This window comes from Lissotriton helveticus, chromosome 8, assembly GCF_964261635.1.
Source record: "Lissotriton helveticus chromosome 8, aLisHel1.1, whole genome shotgun sequence".
NCBI lineage: Eukaryota > Metazoa > Chordata > Amphibia > Caudata > Salamandridae > Lissotriton > Lissotriton helveticus.
In genome coordinates, this window is record NC_136069.1 from 1,603,997,262 (window position 1) to 1,604,019,017 (window position 21,756).

The 21,756-nt window shown below is 47.7% G+C and overlaps 1 protein-coding gene across 9 annotated transcripts in view; it reads left to right on the forward strand.

Annotated features, from left to right (window-relative positions):
• Positions 1–1,928: 1,928 nt before the first annotated feature.
• Positions 1,929–21,756, forward strand: part of STIM1 (stromal interaction molecule 1) — a 508,846-nt gene continuing 489,018 nt past the window's right edge. For 6 of the 9 annotated variants that reach the window (XM_078658666.1, XM_078658662.1, XM_078658665.1 and 3 more), the window contains exon 1: positions 3,530–3,785. In XM_078658666.1, the coding sequence (XP_078514792.1) occupies positions 3,674–3,785 (112 nt within the window). In that variant the 5' untranslated portion in view covers positions 3,530–3,673. Of the gene's footprint in view, positions 3,786–21,756 lie in introns of all 9 variants that reach the window. The other 3 variants (XM_078658667.1, XM_078658664.1, XM_078658670.1) reach the window with 2 other exon arrangements.

The window sequence follows — 21,756 nt, forward strand, 5'->3', positions numbered from 1 at the left end:
TGAGGATTATGAATCCGAAACCGGTCCCAGGATGCTTGTTTCCGGTCCAGGGAAGACATGGCTTGGCAGTTCGGGCTGGACTGTTCCCATGAGGCACAGGGTCAGACTGATTTGCATATAGCCATGTCTGAACTGGGGTGGCTGAGTGAACTAAAGAATGGTGATGGATTAAACCCAGATCAGTTGACTGGGGGTGAGTGTTTGATTTGTGCAAACGCTCCGTCCATCATCCCCTTTTGTATCGCTTTGTTCGCCCTAAGTGTGGCAGGGTATGCTCAGACGTGAGTCCCTTGTTCACTTGGCCACTGGATTCAAGATAGCCTGGCTGATGAGGATTATGAATCCGAAACCGGTCCCAGGATGCTTGTTTCCGGTCCAGGGAAGACATGGCTTGGCAGTTCGGGCTGGACTGTTCCCAGGAGGCACAGGGTCAGACTGATTTGCATATAGCCATGTCTGAACTGGGGTGGCTGAGTGAACTAAAGAATGTTGATGGATTAAACCCAGATCAGTTGACTGGGGGTGAGTGTTTGATTTGTACAAACGCTCCGTCCATCATCCCCTTTTGTATCGCACTCCTATAAGACACATCGGACCATAATTACAGACCCCGGTACGGGAAACACTTGAGGCACTGCATTTGTGGACCACAGACTCTTGGACTCCCTCACTTTTCCTTCTGTCCTGCTCGCCATTTTGCTGCTGTTCTCGGACGTTTTTTCCCTGGTCCCCAGCCTGTCTTCTTGTCCATTCCTTCGTCTTTTACCCTTTTCCCTTGTTTCCCCCTTGATGTTCCTCAAATGTTTCTTCCCTTTTCTGCATTGCCTTCTCTCCTTACCCTTGATTCCCTTCCACCCTCCCTTGGTGTTGTGACCACGTCCCCCCTACGACCCCACTTAAGGGAACTCTGCCTGAGGATATCTACTATGTAGACCATTGTACTCTCTGCCATTCCTATGTGACTCTTAGAGTATATCCAGTCATATCCCTTCCCTATGTATATAGAGATAACTCTAATCACTAGTATATGCAGTAGACCGTTGGCTCTCGTCCATTTCTATGTGACTCCTAGAGTATATCCATTCGTATCCCTTCCCTATGTATATAGAGACAACTCTAATCATTAGTTTATGCAGTAGACCTTTATACTATCTACCGTTCCTATGTGACTCAGAGTATATCCACGTGTATCTCCTCCTTGTATGACTTTACATCTTGTACATTTGCAATTTTTTTCCGTGTGTATCCTTTTTGTAACTTATGTAATCCTAAATCCTTATGTTTTTCAACTGGTGCTCATGTAAAGTGTTCTGACACCTTCGGGTAAATTTCGCGCTATAGAAAATCGCATAAATAAATAAAATAAAAAAATAAAAGAGGAAGAAAAGAAAGGTGTTTACCAGTGCTCTTTTGTAGCCCTTCCATTTCTTCGTGTGGGCTGGAGCTGCTTCTGGCGTCTTTCCCTGGGCGGTGGGGCTTGCTCTCGGAGTGCGGTAGTGGAGGGGTGAGCTCGCGGCAGTGGAGGGGTGAGCTCGCGGCAGTGAGCGCGCGGACGGAAGAGGGACGAGGAAGAGAGGAGGAGGGAGCTGCGCTGTCGCAGTCCCGAGGCCGCCGCCGCCTGTCAGCTGGAGCCGGAGCAGAGCCGCGGGGACAGGAAGCCAGGGCGGCCCGGGGTGACTCGGGTCCTGAGCCGGGGAGAGACAGCCGGGGGCTGGGAGAGAGGGCGGCCCCGGGGACACCCAACCCAGGGACACCCGACCCAGGGCAGCCGGAAGAGAGCTACATGAGAGAGGCTGCAGGCTCAGGGAGGGAAGAGACTGCTGCACCGGGGCAAGGAGAGACTGCTGCACCGGGGCGAGGAGAGACTGCTGCACCGGGGTGACAAAAAGAGACTGCTGCACCGGGGTAAATCCGGGGTAAATAAAGAGACTGCTGCACCGGGGTAAAAAAAGAGATTGCTGCACCGGGATAAATAAAGAGACTGCTGCACCGGGGTAAAAAAAGAGATTGCTGCACCGGGATAAATAAAGAGACTGCTGCACCGGGGTGAAAAAAAGAGACTCCAACACCAGGGTTAAAAAAGAGACCCCTGCAGCAGGGTTAAAAAAGACTCCTGCACCTGGGCCAAACAAGAGTCTCATGGCCAAGGGTAAAGAGACTGCTGGCTAATGATAAGAGACTGTTGCAGAGAGAGAGAAGAGACGGCCCCAGTGCAAGAAGAGACTGCTGCCTGCCGCGGGCTAGAATAGACCGCTGCCCCACCTTAAGAAGAGACCGCTGGCCAAGAATTAGATTATTTACTGGCGCACCAGGCGCAGAAGAGACCGCTGTCCAAGTCTAAAAAGCGCCGTGTGCACCAGGGTAGGAAGGAAGTCACTGCTGGTTCCTGGAGTGCACTGAAGCCCCTGTGGATAGGAGGGCCCCAGAGCAGGCAGAGAGTGCCGGCTGGAGTTGTCTCTTAATTGTCTAAACCAGGGATCTCCCAGCAGAGCGTCCGAGACAGTCATCTGTGGAGGCATTCGTGTTACTGAGACCTGTGGGACGCCTAAGGAGAGCGGTCACTCACTGACCAGTGGAGAGTACACTTCGGCTGGTGGAGCACAACCTGGGGAGCCTAGAAACGGATGGGAGCTCGTCTTGTCCTTCAGTAAGAGTTTCCGGGGTCTCTGCACTATCATTGAGCATACACCGTGGTATAACACTGACTGCCCACCGGTCCAGTGGCCGCTTCCGGTGACGTCTTCAGATATAGCAGTGGGAGAGTGGAGTCACTGGAGAACCCAGGGTCACCCAGCACGCCAAGGCCTGTGATTGACACGTGGCTCTGTGGCCTGTCAGGAGGCCTGGGAGAGAGGAGCCTGTCCTGGGGCTCTGCAAACGATGCAACCTTCCCCTGCCCTGGGACTGACCCGGGTAGGAATGCGCACTCCTATTTGCAGAGGGAAGTAATAAAGTTTGCTCTGCCGGAGTTTGGCCTGGACCAGGCTGGTTGCAGAACCAAGTGCCAACTAAGCTGGTATGCAACAGAGGCACTGAATGTAAAAAGTGTTATTTCCGAATCCATAGAGGTGGACAGGGTTTCCACAATATCCAACACATATTCAATATTTTTAAAAGCTTGACTCACCATTAGGTATTTTTGCTTCTACAGAACGTACTCCTGTTTTAACATCGTGCTTCTTATTAATTATATCACCGTGGTTGCTTTTGAGGACGTTAAAGGAGGCTGAACATTGAGAATTGCCTTTCTAACAATATTTTGGGGTTTAAGCCTCTCCAGTCTCTCGGAAAGACCGGATTTTGCTTCGTCATCTTTGGAATTATCTAACACAATCATGGTCGAGCGGACTGCATCTCAGGAGTAGATGAAAGTGCTCCCATTTTTTTGGTGTCCTATTTTTTCGCATTATATGCACACGTAGGTGAGCTATTAAAGGCCAGAACAACGTTGCAGCATCATTGGCCCGCCTTGTTGGATGCCTTTCAATTGTGGATTTAAAATAGCTCCAGTCCCGGGATATAACTGGTTTATCATCCTGCACAGTATCTGAACGTAAAGGTGCTCGGGGAGTATCCAGGGAAGTGCTTGGAACACATCTAGTTGCTACAGATGCTGAGAGAGGATTGATACAGGCCAGGAGGATACAGGAGCCGTTCCTTGTCATCACACAAAATGGAGTTGTGCTCCAGAGTGGCAGTCTGGGTCCTTTGCCTGTCCCTCCTTCATCAGGGTCAAGGCGAGAAGCCCCCCGGGTCACCGGAGAGCGAGGATTCTGGCATCGCTGGTAAGCAAGGTCCTGGGACTTGGGGAGAGAATAGTACCGGGGTACTTTGTGGTGGAGGGAAGGCAGAGGCATGTGCCTGAACATAGGCCTGCAGCCAGGGTACCAGTCAAACTAGTTTGGGCTGCGTCTTGGAAGGAATGTATTAACATTCCTTCAGAACTGACCCGTCTTCTTCTGACGAACAGTGCAGAATTGATCAAATTCTTCTTTTAACAAGTTGTGATAATATATTTGTGAAGTTGTTGTTAGTAAGGAGTGTGTAGAAGGGCGAGGAACGCCTACGCTCTGGAGAGAGGGTTGACGAATTAGGCTCTTGACAGCCAGGCATGGGGATGCCACATCTTTAAAAGCCTGCCCTATTTCCTGCTAACAGAGCTGTGAAGTGCATTATTATTTTTGCTGCGAAAGGCCAAACATCTCGCGCTAATGATGGCTTTTATATTTAACAGACACATTTGTGTAAGTGTTTAATCATCTTGACGTGCACCAATGCCCCTTATTTCATTAGAGCCTTGGCTCCCCAGACAGTCGAGAAGTGCCATGCCCTGCAATGGATAGTGCTGGGAAATGGGGTTTCCTCCTCACTCCTTTCTACTAGTGCTTTTAGAATTATCAATATTTTGGGCCTGTTTGTAAGTTGCCAATGACCTTACTACAGAACGTGTCGTGCCTGGCGAATGGCTGGCTGGTGGCTTAAGTGAGATTGGTGCAGGGCGCTTTGTGGCCTGGTTAAATTTGGTGATTGTAATTTGGTGCTCTAAAAGATCCATGCCGAGGGATTTGTCAGATGACTGTCAATTGACCAATCCATCTGTAGGTTGTAGAGCGCTTCTTGTCACTCGTGAGGGTATTCAGACGCTAGTTGGTGTGTTTTTGTGCCATTTTGCTGTGACAATATTGTTGCTTTGCAGCAGATTGACGCTTCTCGATAAAGTAGGTTTTAATTGAGTTCTTGGCTGGCTCTGCAGTGATGGTGAACATGCTCTTGATCCTAATTCTGGCTTGAAAGGTAGGCAAATAGTTGAACAGTCTGCAGCAGTTGGCAACTCTGAAAAAGTTAGATATTTATCAGAAACTGTTCCAAGGGCGCAATCTCACTATTCAACACCTGGTACCAGATTGTAATGCTTTTGTGGCTGACACACTGTATTGTTCTTATTCATGTACATTCCCACTGTGTAGGAAGCTCACTAAATATGCATTTTACTATGAGATACTTACCAAGACGTATACAATGTTTGGCTCCTCATGCAGGGTTTGAACAAATAAATATGGATGGAGCAACCCTCTAGATATCGGTAGAGGGTGTTCCATTCTACCTTATTTAAATTACCATTTTTATTCTCCAAGTTGCATTTGCTTCCATTCTAAGGAGGCGCTGAAGCAAAAGTTCTCTGCAGACAGGGAGAATGCCAGAATAGTAAAGTCCCTTGACTGGCACATATCGAGGAACCGAGAGCATGTCTCAACTACTGCAGGAACGGAAACGTACTTATCTTGCATAGTGAATCCTGAGCATATGTTCTATCTGGTACTTTTGAGGTTAAGTACGGCCCGCTTCTTAGTAGCATTCCCACTGACAGGCTCTTTGCTTGCCTCCCTCTCCTGTGACAGTCTTTCTCCAATCTACAACGCTTTTTATGCTCTTTTGCACACTGTTTTGCACATTAAGATTTCATTTCCTACGCCTTGTCTTACGACATAGGAATTTTAGTACACACAGAGTTGTACTTATTACAGCGTTTAGACTCCCCATCAGTGTGTTTCTCAGTTATTAATTATACTTCTTCTGCTCGAAGATTAAGAAGTAAATATGCCTTATAACTAGGCTAATTTTAGATATTTTGTCTAGTTGTATAAATAGTTTTGTTAACATTAACTATATACCAGGAAGTCTATAGACTGCCTGCTTGCGATGATGTATCCATAACATATTTCCATCTAACATAACGGGCACTAAATTAGGCTTTTGTTATATGGATGGCATTGGGGTGGTTTGCTACATAGTACTCAGTTGTTTATACTAATGGGCATGGCTTTTTGTCTTCTCATGATATGCTAATTTTAAGATTGTTTTTACGATTGGGCGATATCAATGTTTTATTCTATGCTTTTGTAGTCATTTATTGAGCAAATAGATTTGTTTACTGCTATTGACCATATGAAGCTGAAGTGTGAATGGAGTGGTCTTTGCAGTCTGCTTTATCTTTCTAGCAGCCTGTGAAACCTCACAGCCACCACCCAGGCTGCGGAGAGATGGTAAGTCGTTGCATGGGTATCAATGGCGCCCAAGCTCTGTACGATGTGGGGGTGATTGGTTGCGCTCTGCTGTGAGTTGTACGCAGTGGCAACTGTTGGTTGAGTAGGACCACTTGTACTGGCGTTGACACTCCTACTTGGCAGAGGGTTGAAGCATGGCACCAGTGGCCTCCGTGCTCTTTCTCCACTGTGGGTACTGATGCGAGGGCTGGAATAGACCTTATTCAGGAGTGGAGGGCTATGCTACTTTACACCTTCCTATGCCTCTTTTTGTTGCGGCCATGGACTTTTACAAAGCCGTGTGGTGGAGTCATCCACAAAGGTTAGACTTGAGTATCCTCACAAGAGGCATGGAGGTTCAGGGCCGGTGCAGCCCACTCATGGAACCTCAGGGCAGCTACTACCCCTGGGTCTGTTTGTTAAAGTGCACCGTGTGATTGAGCGGGAGAGGAGGGTTGTAACCTGGGTCTCCTCCCTCACCCTTGGATCTCTTCAGCAGGGGCATACTTATTAGTAATTCACTGCCTTACATTTTATAGGAAAAGCTGTCCACTTTATTCCTTCTCTGAGGCAAAAGAGCTACTGTTTCCCAGTTGGAGTTAGGATAGCGTTATTTAAATTCCAGTGCATTCATTCATATAGCGCCACTTTCTCTCCGTTCTTGAGTTCTCCGGCAACCCTTCGTCGTTGGTATCTGTGAAGGTGTTTATTTAGATGTGTACCTAAGTGCGAGGAGGGTGTGGCAAATGAATGAACACCCCCCGAAACTTCAGCAGTTCTCTCTGATGATGGCCTTTCAGCTTTAGAATAGCTGCTGTCTTGAGTGGGACGTCAGTTTTGAACCTGAGATGACCCACCTACTAATATTTGTACTTAAGCTGCCCATTTATTAAGCACTGCATACAAACTAAATGGCTACTTGGTGGTTTAATAACTGTTGTTTTTTCTCAAATCAGTAATTCTTGTTTTGTGAGCCTCAGTAGACGGACAGACTGTGTTGGTCCTTCTCGGATTTAATGGTTCGTTCTGGAGGATTATGAAGCAGTCTCCGCAGTGAGCACAGAGAAAGTCGACGTTTAAGGTGGTCTCTGCAGCTTCAAATTATTTAGGTTCACTAGAAGGATATGTTTTCAGCCTGTGTTAAAACTTCACAAAAATTGGCGTCGTACTTGAGGTGGAGGGGAGGTGGTTTTAGAGGAGCTTGGCTTTTTGGTGGCTCAAGTCCTGATTGAAGCTTTTGAACTTATCTGCATGAATGTCAGGCAGGTTAAAGATGGCCGCTCTTTGGCGCCTGGCCAGTTGATTTGCTGAGATCACCACACCTCTGACCTTGGAGGACTTTGTGGACAATGTAGGCTGCTGTCAACCAAGGGGATGCTCCAAGCAGTTAGGAGTGCTAACACTTCTTGGTGATGGTGTTGGTCTCGGTTAGACTAAAGAAAACATGGGTTGTGTGGTTGTTGGTAATGTGCATTTCATTCAGGGCACTGTTTGAGAGAGATACGTAGTTGTGCTGAAGACAATGTGGGCTGTGTTTTTAAAAAAAAATAAAAATATTTTCAGCCTTAACGTAGTTGGTTTGGGGCGTTGGTTGGTGGACCTCTGTACCGGTATTCTCACAGGCTTATCAGGGCTCCGAGGTTGCCCACCTTTGGTGTTGGGCGGCGGGAACTGTTGGTGAATGGAGGTTGGAAGCATTCGCATGAGGAGTACAAAAAGAAGCCTCATGTTGAGGTTTGACAGTTCAAAACTTTAATGATCCCACATTTCTTCTTTCATATTATGGTTGCTACCACAATCTTGCTTTCTACACTGCAAGTTACGTTCACTTCTGTAGATCGAATGCGGTAATGTATAGAATAGTTAACTTATCCCCAAATCCCTATGTCTGCAAGAAAGATTTGTAAGTTTGGAGAGTTTCTAGGGTACTTTGATATGTTGGCATGTCTATTTGCCCCAGAAGAAGTGATCTTTCAATTTCGAAATGCATTGAGCGTGTTAAAGGATTTGAATTTGTAGTGCATGCTGTTCCCAAACAACTAGTGTTGCGTAGGTAAACGGACACATCCCCGTGCGCCATGCCTACAGACACTGCATGCAGTACAGGTAAGCAACACCTTGAGCAGGCCTTACAACCCTAAGGGAGGGTGCGCTACACTACATGTGTGGGCATATCTGCATGAGCAAACATGCCCCTGTGATGTCCAAGTCAGTTCTTAGATGTCACAAGTAAACAGGAAAGCCATTTTAATTGCATGTGCGGGGCACTGGTAAAAACAAGTCCCCAGCTACATTATGGCTTCACTGAAATCTATGGTGTATCAAATACCTTGTATTAAGAAACCCACTCTTATTCTAGTTGTGGATTTATTAATACTTGCACCCAGAGGACGTTTTAAAGGTGCCCCCTGAAAACCTACCAGCCTCTAGTATTCTGGCTGACTGGTGTCGACCAGCCTGCCACCACAGACATGTTTCTGACCTCCTGCAGGTGAGAGCCTACCCTCTTTGGGAGCAGGAAAAATGCCTGCTCTGGCCGAAGGTGGTGTCATCTCCTCCAAGCAGGATAGGTAAGTAATCAGAATATCAAGGCAGGAGACTTTAAAGGCCTCTGCATGTGACCACGGCTTCCCCCAGGAAGGGGAAATGCTAACCCCTTGCCCTCTGCCCATATGTCACCAGACCAGACTCATAAATTGTATATGCAGGGAGGCGTGGTGGACTACCAAATCAGTCACACTCCGAAGGTGAACTACCTGATATATCCCCTTTAGGAAAATTCTGCCATCTTGGTGCGCTGCACAGGATCCTGAGATCCATTTCACCCAGTGGTATGACCATACTACAAAAAGGTATAAACTGGAGGCAGTATCCTAGGAACATGAGCTTCAGAACATCAAACTCCCCACTATTAGAAACCAGGACTGTGGAAGTTTATAATTCTTCAGAGCCAGACTGAAATCACTTGGTTCCCATTTAAGGGCAAGTCATTTTCTTGTTCACATTCCCATACAGAGCATGCAAATGCACAGAAGCGTCGCAATGGGGGAGCCACCCCTCACCCCCGAAATAACAGAATCTAACGAGATATTGACAGCGCAGGTCTGGCCAGACAATTATGTGAGGATCACTAAAGAGGGGCTTTGTCTCCGCCCACATGTTGGGAGCAGGAGTACATGTGTTGATTGGGCAGAGTGTATGTGCTTCTGCTAAAAAAGTGCTTGCCCATACGCAGCTGTGATCTCTTTGTTTTTCCAGCTGCCCGCGCTTGAACTTTCGGGTGCACCTGTAAGACATTGTAATGCTAAGTGTAAGATAATTTGTGGTGTTTTTCCCAGGCAGCAGCACAGATTGGAGAAGGACAGTCATTAACGTACGTGGATGTTTAGGTCTGGCCTGAAAGTGAAACTGTCACTTGACCTTTTAACGTTAATCAGTATTATTCTCCATTATTTGCTTCCACACACATGCATCTTTAGTCCCATGCTAATTACTTGTAATGTTCCACATTACAATGCAACATTCTTATAACCACTTCGGCGCTCATGACGAGCTCAGTTCGTCATGAGTTACGCCGCTCGCACGCTGATGACGAGCTGAGCTCGTCATGTAAAGCGGCTTTTTTAAAAACGCAGCGCGAAAACCGCTAGCGCGCATGCGGTTAAAGCCCGACCCATTGCCAATGCTTGTTTGAATAGGCTTCGAAACAGAAGTTCACCCCCTGGTGAAAACAAAGTCTTGGGCCTTCCCCATGCCTAGCCTCTACCCCGTAGGAACCAGTCTGTGAAGGGTTTTCCAATCCTGCCAGGAGTCCCAGCCTGTTTACCTGCAGGCAGTGCGGCCTGGTCGGGTTTGTTTGACATCAGAATGTGAGCTTTGATTTTTTTCTGGGCTCCACAGTTAAGGGCCCTTTATTGAGTTCTTAAATCAGTCTGAAAATGGAGGTGTATTACTTTAGTAAAAGGAAAGTCACATTTAGTGGCACCTGAACCTTCCGCCCCATTTAGTTCCCTTTGCCGTAGTTCAGAATGTCACCTAAGAAGAATGACATCAGTAAGGAGGGGAGCAGAGCCCTGCACCCCACCCATGGTTTTCACCTTCTTTGCTAAATACAAAGACGTCTTGGTGTGGTCGAATTGCTTGAATTGTTAAGTTTGGAAGTGGGGACTCCGGTTTGAATCCCGGCCCCTACTCGTGATTCTGGACAAGCCGCGTCATTCTCCCGTCGTTAAAAAAACCAAACCCAGCTATCTTTGCCAGGCAGCCAAGCATTGAACCCAGTATTCCTTCCCTGGCCTCAAGTTTGCTTCCGGGGTGCAGCTGTGGCTGGGCAGCGTGGACCTGCCCCTCATGTCTCACAGCTAATGGTCATGTGGCGGCCGCTTGCATGTGGGGTGATGCCATGGTGGGCGTCCCTTTCTGTGACTTCACATACATGCAAACTCCAGGACAAGCCCTGCTGCCTCCTCTTATGTGCCCATGTGCAGCTCTTGAGCCGCTGTTAATGGGGCGTCACCCCCTCCTAGACAGGGCTCATCACAGCTCTTTAATTTTTTTAACCTTTATTTATAGATTTCCCAGCATAAATCAGAAATTTAGATTCTATTACACATCCCATATTGCTCCAATAGCATTACTCCTAACAACAAGGGTTCCATGTGCACATTCTACTCCGTTGTCTGATCTAACCTTTGACCTTTTGCTAAACGCCAAGGTGTACTTTAAACACGCACCTCTGTTCATCTGATAAACATCGTTATAGGTAGTCCTCGGTATGGCGTCAGTGTCCGTAAAATCCGAACTAGTCCGTTAAGTTTGTTTCCAGGCACACTCTGCTGTGCTGCAGTCTGCACCTCACTCAAAGTACTCTGCAATAAAATACCACATTTAGCACACAGCCGTTGACCCGTCTCAGAAATAATGTGTTTAGGGTGGACTCCTTCTATTTTAAAGACTTAACCAGAGGGAATGCTGCCAGTAGCGCCTTGATAATCGAGTGCGCGCGGCAGGGCTGGTACTTGATGTACTCCCTGCAGGCGTTTCTAGGCGCTTTAGGCGGGATATGCCTGGGGGTCTCTTCACATGTACAGAAGAGATTGGAAGGGCGTCCCTTCTTCCAGTCACAACATAAAAGGAAACAAGCGGATATCCCTGGTTGCTTTTGAAACCGGAAGTACATTTCTGCTTTATAAACATGGCAGAGGCTGTACACGGATTACTTGTTTCAGTGCGAACTAAAGTGGAGCACGTTTTCCCTTTATTTGTACCATGCAGACAGTGCTTGTTTTGTAAAACAATAAGTGCCAGAGTTTTCCTCAGAAACCTGTCGCCTGTTCTGCTGAAGGTTGTTGAATTCTAAGGCTGTCTAGTCTTGGTTCCACCCCATAGATCTTTCAAACACCTTCCTTTCCCCATGCCCCTTTACCTCATTATCACTGGTTCTTTTTCATCCCTGCTTTCTCCCTTTGCTTCTGTTTTCCATCTTTGTCTTCCTTCTCCTTTTCATCTCTTGCCTTTCTATCTCTTGTTCTGCATTCAAGTCTATTGGTTTAAAATAAGTTCCGGTTCCCAAAAATGATTTCCGGTGGGCCACCGTGCAGCCACCGGCTGAGACTAAGCACTGCAAGCAGAACTGTCCCATCCCTTCAGAGCACCTTGGAGCCTTTGCTATAAAAAACTAAATATATAAAGTTGTCCCAGGGAGCTGGAGTCGAGTTGTATGAATCTTTACTTGAAGACCACCACAGAGGCTCCACTTCCTCTCGAGGCTGTTGGGTGACCTGCATTGCAGCACCTTGCATCTGCTCGACCCCTTCACTTTACAGGTGTACGTGGGTTGATGGAGGCAGGGGGCAGATTCCGTGACTGACCCTGCCACTTCACACAGGCCCCGGTGGCTGGTCAGAGCCGCAGTGTTCATTTGAAGGACGTCTGCAAGTGAGCCAGTGTGGCCCCCAGCAGTAGGAAACCGCTGCTAACTTTAATGATCTCTCTCCTGGGGCCAACCCAAAACTTGGAAGAAGGTTCTAGACGATCACTGTATAAAGAAATTTACTTTTTTACCTGGCTTTGAGGGACAGTCAAAAAGAAAACAAAAAAAAAGCCATCCGACTGCTCACTCTAAGTTGGACGAATGGTGTGATGTGTCGCCGGAGGAAGGTTTGCGCCGACAGAGTAAGTTGTACTATGTCGGGGTAAACCTGGCAGTCCCTCCACTTCTAAATCGGGCAGGAGGACCGGGAGTTTGTTGACAGCGGTGCACCATTACTGTCGCGAGGCTATACCTTCTCCACCGAACTCTAAATCACCCGCTAAGACCACCTAGTGTCCTTCCTTGCTGGTTTTCCGAACCAATCCCTTCTTAGGAACTTCAATTTTCAGTATTATCCACATATGTGTCATCCACCCTGCTGTCGTCTTTGGGAAAATTGAACAATCTCTAATGGAAAAAGCGCAGTGTTGGTGCACGGCAGTAAACGTAAATAAGTTGTAATTTGTATTTGTTCATAAATTGCATCACATGCAGGTTCATATATTTATGGCATGTCATTAAACATTGAAGGAGGTGGCGTTTTGTCACCTGCAGTTTACCTAGCGTTTTCGAAGCAGTTGTGTTTACTACATTTGTCAATTCCTAACATAACGTGTAGTTGTAAAGCGCATGTTCACCCCAAATGGGATATCTTGGCGCTGAATAACAGATGGTACTCATTTTGTTGACCTCAGATGGATGAAAGGCTGAGTGGACCCACCGGGATTTGAACCTGTGACCATGAGATCGAACACAGGCCCCTGCAGTGGATACATAAGTCCGCTGACCCACCAGACCCGGCTACAGTTCATTCATTCCTCATTTCAGATACTGGACAGGGGTTGAAGAACCTTTTATATCTAGGTATTCTTGTTGAATGTGAGGCAGGTTCGACTTCAACGAATCCACCCCCAGAAAGAATGCTTCACCTTGCTGGTCGGGCACAGGTCCTCCATTAGGTGTTTCAGACCAGGCTCTGTCTCTAGCAGACACACCAGGCCCCCCTCTCACCAGTGTTTAGCTTTGAGGCGCTTCAGGTCTGTCAGCTGCTTACCTGCACCAGTGGCCTCAGTCCACGCTGTCTCGTTGGGGATTCCCACCCAGGGCCACCTCTCTCCTAGGAGGCACATAGTCGCCAGGTAGCCGCAGTCATTTAAATATATGGCCACAAAGCCCATCTGCCCTTTACCGGGCAGGCAGGGGTACAATAGACTGCTCGTCAATAAGTCCAGCCACCCATTCTTGTACACACTTAGTGAAAGTCTAGTTCTTCCAGCGCCTAGATTCTCTGGAGCATAAGAGCACTTTATAAGTATGCACTATGCACACTGTGGCCTTGTTTAAGAAAAATTTAAAAGCACATCTTTTTTCGAGTACTATCTAGAGCGTTCTTTGGCTGATTTCTGTTCTTTGTCTTTCCCACACCGCGCCAGGATACTCACCAGTAATGGAGCGCGCTATAAAATGGTTTATACATACATACATACATACATATAAGTAATGACCAGTTATACTCTTGAATCAAGACATTTCATCACATGTACACTATTTTCATGCCTGAATGTTTTTCTTGTATAACTGAGTAGTTCGCAAAGTATTTTGGGCAAATTGTTAGTCTGTGTAGGACACTTTCATATTGGCCATGGTAGTGGTTTGCCTTCCATTTTGAAACAATGCCAGTATCTGCAACCTTTGGTGGTGTATCAGTTTACCCTTCCTTCCCCACGCTTCCTTTGTTCATATCCCCGGTCTTATCCAGCGGAGGACAATACACCTGCCTGACCAATATCATCACGATTTGCTTCAATAAAAGACTCCAGCCCAGCAAAGACTTTGTTCACCAACCATGGGAAGGTGGCAGGGGCATTCTTTAGTCCAAAGGGCATCACCGTTGTTGTGTTGAGGATTCCACCAGGCCAAGAAGTATTTTAAAGAATATAACTTCATTGAAATAAAGTTACAGGACCACAAGCCAACTTTGATCAAACCCAGTGCAACAACCGTGTACTGATGAGGCCCATCTGGGGGTGAGAAAGCTGATTTCTCTTTTGCTCCAGGGGTCAGGAAGGTATCTTTTAAATCAAAGGATCCCAAGCCATCTACCCTGCTGAGCTTCGTTTAGGCACAAATCGTAAACAGTATGCACATGATGCACTTGGGGTGCTCACCTATATCATACGTATATAGCGATAAACTGGGTATTCGTGTTACGTGTACTAAGAACATCTGTGCATCATAGATGGAAGTTCTACATGTGAATACACCTCCTAGAGGTACACCTGAATGAAAATGCAAATCGCGGCAAGAACTGTTTACGTACAATCATTGGCCTGATAATATGCTTGCTGACGTTTTTTCAGTGTCTGTTTGTTTCCTCTTCCAGTTCGTAGGAAATACATATTGCGCCCGGAAGCGATACAACCTGATGTACAAGTAGTGTTTTCATTGGAATTTTTGCCTTGCCTGGCAGCTTTCCTCTCTGTCCTTGCACGCTCAGATATTTTGCCTTTCAGCTAACTTGCTTTTTTATTTTGATGTATTTTTTGCCATTCTTTGTTGTTGTTTATTTTGAGTGTCTGTCTGGCACTTCAACAATAAATATTCCATTATGTCTGTAGCAAGTGGTTTACTCCTGATGTCTTTCTCGCACTGCCCTCCTTTTGTGCCAAGTTTTAATTCTTTCTTAATCTCTGTCTGTCTTCTCAGTGCCTGTTACCATCCTGTCACTGGCTAGACTCTGCTCCTCGCTTGGCTCTGTTTTTCGGTCTGGCCTGACAGCCCAGCTTTCTGTTACATAATATTACCAGTTATTTAAAATACACAGAGTGGGCGTTGGCTGTACCCAGAGCGCTGTTGCTCTCTTACTTCATCCTATTGGCTGCTTGGTGTATCACTCCGTCTCTTATGAAGTGCTCACGCTGTCACACTGATGGACTGTTGTCCATCTCAAAAGTGCTCTGAATCATAAAAAAAATATTGTTGTTCTCTCCAAAATGCACAGCAACAGTTTTGGCATCCTCAAGAATAATCGAACCTGGTGAATGCTAATTTCTTCACAGGATTAGTTTTTTCCTCCTCCTTAAGGGCATGCTCCATTCTAGGCCCCCTTTCTCTATTGGTCTCCGTTTTTATTTTTGTTTTTTTGCTTCGGCCTCCCTCCTCCACTCTCTTATCACATTCTATTTTGTTTTCCTAATGGTGGCGGCCTCGGGTCGTTCTCCCGTAGTCCCCTTACCGTAACTCTACTTGCCTTGTTCTGACACTTTTCGCCTCCCTTCCTCCTTAACTCCTGTCTAGTTCATTGATATTTTCTGTTGCTTTTTCCAAATTATGTTTTGACTTGGTTCACAAACCTTTAGTTTTCTGAACGACCCTCTTTTTTTTTTCCACGTAGAATCAGACCTTCTCATCCCTTCCTTCTTTCTCCTTCTTTCCATGCTCAGTGGTAGCTCTGCTCTGGTAAATGCGGGTATAATCCAGGGCGAGGGTTACACACACCTCTGAATCGGCACAATATTAAACATTTGCTTCAGCCCCGGTTTATTATCCCACATTGTCTGAGATCTCTCACTCACAGTCTGGGTCTTAACTTAAAAATTAAGCAATCCGAACAAGCACTGGCAAAACCAATAGGTTTCGCCTATGCAAGAACTATTGGCAATCTTTTTTTAAGATGCTGCACAGCAGTATGGACTGCTGTGCAACATGACTTGAATAAAAACAAGGCAATATGGTGTAGCCAGCGTTGACTGCTTCATTACGCTTTTGTTTTTATTTATTTTAAGGCGATATGCCTTAGATCAGCGCAGGGGGTTGGGTGGTGGCATGCAGCCCTCTCCTCTGAGGAGAGGATGTGGTGTAACAGCCAGAGCTGCCGACTGGGGAACAGGATTTGGGAACCCGGCTCATCTTGCGATTCAGAGCAAATCACTTAATCGGCCCATGCCTAAAAAAACAAATGAATGTGTCCTTATGTAATGTAACTAGTGCTCATGTGAAGCGCTCCAAAACCTTCGGATCGAGTTAGCGCTACATAAGCCTGGAAAAAGAAAAACAAGTGAGGAGGGTGGGAAATAAAGGGGGTGGGGTGGGGGTTTAGTGGGTTAATGAGATTGACAAGGGGCGGGGTGATGAAAAGTAAAAAAAAAAAAGTACCTGATGGAGCCCAGGAGGAAGCATGAGGCGCTAACCAATAGGAAGCATGGAAACACATGACTTTTTTTGCGAACAAGTGTACGAATATAAGTGTTGTGGGGTTTGGCAGTATAGCCAATGACATAAGCAATGGCAAATGGCAAAAAAAATTAACCCAGTCATCATACAGGATGGGAGGAGCATGGGGAAAGGGAGACCAACTAGTCCCCTTTCACAGTGGTGGAATGGTATAGCGGCCAGAGGACCCCCTCCCTGCGCTGCCACTCTGAGAACTGCTGGCTGTCCTGCATGCACAGCCAGCGCCTCTCTAGGGGTGCAGAGACATGTTCTTAACCTTGACAGTATGGGCTCTTGCTGAAGAGGGGTCTTGGGCTCAATCTGCAGTATGTGGTTGAGATGAATATGCCTCCTTATTCCGCATGCCTTCACTCCGCCTGCAATTACAACGCGGTCGTTACCACATTGTAACATTGTCCTGCCATCAACAAGGAAGAATGGGTGAGAAGCATGAAGGAAGACTCGGTTCTCTCCGAACTGAAGAACACCATTTGCAAAGGTTGGCTGTAAAGTCTTCAAGAATTGCCAGAGACCCTAAAATCCTTCTAGGTGGTAAAAGATGAGCTATCTAAAATATATAACCACATCTACCGAGGTAGTAGGATCATACCTCCAAAGAAAATGTATGAGCACATTATCCAAATTGCACATAAAGGCCATCCAGGCAGAAGCATGACAAAGAACAAAATCAGACAAAGCTATTGGTTTCCAAAAATGGATTCTATGGTAGAGGAGAGGGTTAGAGACTGCCTTGAATGTGGAACCGGCGACCATACCAAAATTATCCGCAAATCCCCACTAGTGCCTGTATCCATTCCCACCAAGCCTTGGGACAAGTTAGGCTTGGACATTATTGGTCCACTGAATTTGCTCAACTACTCGCAAAGGCACATGTTAATACGTATTGATTATCATTCCCACTGGATAGCTACAAAATGGTCACTAATATTACCACATCTTCATTGATTGAATTCCTTAGGGACACCTTCTCCAAAGAGGGCACTCCCAGCACACTAATTACAGGCAATGGAGTTCAATTGACTTATGACGAAATGAAGCACTTTATGACTACCTTATCCATAACCCATCTCAAATCCCTGCTCTACTGCCCAAAAGCCAACGGATTGGTAGAAACAGCTAATAGGATGATAAAGGACACCATACAATTGGCCTTAGCAGCCCGTGAACCAGTGGAAGAAGCCATAAGAAAGATGTTATGGAGGAAGAGCTTCGCGCACAACCGGGATGGTCGTGTGAGCACAGGGCTCCCGGACCTTCGCCACCTCCGGCACTTATCCTGACTATAATCCTGGTTCTGACGACGGATCATTGACGATGCAACCCAGCTGATTTGCTAGCTGCTTTCAAAAATTGATTTGGTCTAAGGGAACCGATTTTATGACAATCTGAACTTTCCTGGCCTGCTCCACGGATCTGCCCCGGGCTCGAGTTGATATCTGCCTGGGAGGTAATTGAACAACAGCGGTTGCCTCTGATCCGACTCTCGACCCTGGACGTGGCTTTCGGTTTCGTTTTTGGTCCGGATCCTCCTACGCTGCGGATTTGACCCCGCTGCCTAAGGACCGCTTTACTCCATGGTCCTACTCCAGGGCCGGGAACTTCCATCATCGCTTGGTGTGTGACGTGAGACACACTGTCCTTTGGATGAGCATCTGTGAGTGATTTTGCTGTAGCCATTTTCACCAGATCTCACGGTCCCCTCGGGGACATAGCTTCCAAGATGGCCGGCAAGCCCTAGGTTGAAAAGCGAAAGACCAAGACTGTTCACCGTGGGAGCTCCATACAATCTAATGTCATGGATCGATACACCCACCTTAAGGGATCCCCCGGTGGTGCGGACAAGCATCCGGTGGACAAGGGAGATGATACTACTGTGGACGACGACCTGACTCTGCACGATGTTATGGGCGCCATTGCGAGTATGAAGACCTCAATCGGTGCGCAGTATGAAACCCTGGCTCAAAAACTGGACACGGTGGCGATTGATGTCAACTTGATCACGGCGGATTTAGCTAAAACAAATGAAAAAGTTAAATCCCTGGACTTGAAGACTTCTTGCCTCACGACGGATGTCTCCGACCTACAGACGGAGGTCCGTAATTTACGGTCCTCTATTGATTTCTTCTACCGCCGACTGGAGGATTTTGAAAGTCGTGCTAGGCGGAACAACGTCCGTATTGTGGGTGTCCCTGAGAATTCCGACAATTTAAATGTTGACCTCATCGTGGAGGACCTCATCGTCAACCATCTTACACCCAAAGGCCGGAGTAAATTCTTTGCGGTGGAGCAGGCGCACAGAGTGCCAGGTGGTAAGCCTAAGCTGGGTGCTACCCCGCGGCCCATAATAGCCAGGATATTCAATTTCTGTGATCGGGACACTATCCTGCAGGCGTCGCGATTGGGTGGCCCCACGAAATTTGAGAATACGACGGTGAGTTTCTACCCAGACTTCACTCAGTTGATGCAGAAACGGAGGATGGGGTTTCAGGGAGTGAAGCGACGATTGAGAGACAGACATGAAATACGCAATGCTATTTCCAGCTCGGCTACGTGTGGTACATGGAGATCGGACGTTCTTCTTTGATCACCCTGAGGCTGCAAGTGACTGGCTTGACACGCTGCCCAGGCGGCAGGAACATCCTGAACACTCTGGTGGAGCCTAAGGTGGCCCGATGGAACAGGAATAGTAATGGGAGTTGGTTCGCTGGACTTTGTATAGATCTTTCAGCTGTGATTTGCAGACCCTTTAATTCGCATTAATTGAGCTGGTTTCCAGGGGTGGCGGAGGACGTGGGTCTCTTCCTCCTCGGGGGTTTCTTTTCGTAGATTAGTTGTTTGCTAGGGCGACAGGCACACTGCAAGTTGGGGGGGCCTTTGAGTCTAACGCAGGGGTGCAGGGTGGGGGGGTATTGTTTCCTGGGTAGACCGGTGGGAGGAGGGGGGGGGGAGTTTTCTGTTTTGTTCATTTCAAGGCACTATATTGATGGACTTTTGGACTTGGCTGTTGCGACTAATGTGGGGAGAATGCTGCGACCAGGTTCGGGTTGGGGGGTAGGGGGCTAAAATTGCTATGTTGGAATGTTAACGGTTTGGGGGGACAGGATAAAACGTGGTGTGGTGTTACAACTCTTGAGATGTCTCTCCCCTGATATCGTGCTGTTGCAAGAGACACACTTGATAGGCAATACATGTCATGCTATGAATCGAAGGGGCTACCGTCTCCTTGCGCACTCCGGCTACACCACTGGCTCTAGGGGGGCGGGTATCCTGGTCAGGGCCTTCCTCCCCCTCGAGATCGACGCCATCATTCTTGACGACCGGGGGCGATATGCCGCCATTACTGGACGGTGGGAGGGGAAAGTCCTCTCTCTGCTCTCCGTTTACGTCCCACCTGGCCTTCAGGCTACGACCTTTGCTGATCTGGGGAGGGTGATACTGGGGCTCCCAGAGGGCATTCTTGTGGTGGGTGGCGATTTCAACTCAGTGGTCTCCGGTACTAGCCATCGCTACTCACCTAGGGATCTTGGGAGGTCCCAGTCTTGGTTGCGTGGCTTCCTTGACACTCTGGGATTGATAGACTGCTGGAGGCTGCAGCACCCTGGACAATTGCAATACACCTTTCACTCTGGTGCACACAGTAGCCTCTCGAGACTAGACTATATCCTGATGCCCGCAACACAGGCCCCGTTGGTTCAAGAAATCAAACACTTGGCTAGAGGTATTTCAGATCACTCCCCCTTATGGCTTGTAATGGAACCTGGACCGGGAACTGAGGGCCGGGTAGCCCCGATCATCCCTTGGTTTCTCCGTGACCCTAAGATCCGAACGGAACTGATCAAATCACTTGACTATTATTTTGTGGATAATGTGGGGTCTGTGTCATCGTCTGTCTTGCTATGGGAAGCCTATAAGACCGTCATCCGCGGTCATGCCTTATCGTTAATTAATGACGCTAAGAAGCTTAGGTGTGAGGCAGTGGTCCGACTTGAAACTGAGATATCAGACATAGAAAAAGACATGGAAACTGATGTCACCCAGGACAGGTTGCACCTTCTCAGCCTCAAACAAACTGACTATAGAGCATTGGTCACTGATGCCGCTAAGGTGATGAGCAGAGAGCAGCAAGGTCGTTTGTATGACATGGGTGATGAGGCCGGAAAGTTGATTGCTTGGTTGGACAAGAGGGAGAGGGCTAGTCGTGTGGTTCCTTTGATTGAGAAGGCGGATGGTGTGAGAGTGACTGACCCAGTTGAGATTGTGGAGTGTTTGTCTGAGTATTTCCAAACCGTGTACTCCCCAGTTTCGGATAGACCGGAACAGGACTCGCATCTGCTTCTTAGGGATATTGCTTTGCCCTGCTTGTCGGATCTGGATAGGGAGTTGATGGACGCAACACTCTCCATCGAGGAGGTCGCGGGCGCGGTTCGCTCTGTGAGATCCGGGAAGGCCACGGGTCCGAATGGACTTCCCATCGAACTTTATAAGCTACATCCAGATAAAATTGCACCGCATCTTCGCTCTGTTTTTAGAATCGCTAGAAGCTGGTACCCTCCCTTATGATCAATGACTTGCATCTATCGTTGTGATCCACAAGGAGGGGAAGCCACGGGATCGCTGCGCGTCGTACAGGCCCATCTCGCTCTTGAACGCCAAGCCTAAGATCCTCGCAAAAGTGCTTGCGAATCGTTTGATCACTGTTGTTTGTGACCTGATCCATCCGGATCAGTCCGGGTTCATTCCGCACCGTAATAAGGCACTGAACCTTCGGCGTCTACATGGCGCCCTCGCGAGAGCGCCCTCACTGCGTGAATCGCCCATTTTGGCCTCCTTGGACGCCACAATGGCGTTTGATACGCTGGAATGGCCATATCTTTGAGCTGCCCTCGCCAAGTTTGGTTTCGGCCCTGTTTTCATCCGTTGGGTGAAATTACTATATCATGAACCCTTGGCTCGGGTGGTCGTTAATGGTCGTGTCTCTGGCTCGTTTTCTCTCGGGAGGGGTACTCTCCAGGGGTGCCCGTTGTCCCCGCTTCTTTTTGCCCTTGCTCTGGAACCCTTGGCGGCTTGGCTGCGGTGGGAACCGTCAATGAAGGGTATACGTTGGACCCCCGACTTCGAGGACAGAGTGTCGCTCTATGCTGACGACATCCTGCTATACCTCACGTAACCTCAGAAGTCACTAATAGTGCTATTCGATGTGTTGGCTTCCTTCGGTAAAAACTCTGGCCTTGTGATCAATTGGTCCAAGTCCTGCGTGTACGTTCTCTCTGGAGATTCTCCTCTCTTGCCGCGTGGGTGCCCAATACAGGTGGTACATGCGGGTTTCAAATACTTGGGGGGTGTTTATCACCTTGGATCCTGCTGTTCGCTTCGAACGTAACCTGCTGCCCCCGCTTCGGCGCCTGCGGTCCGATGTTGAGGCATGGCGTAGACTTCCGTTGTCCCCGC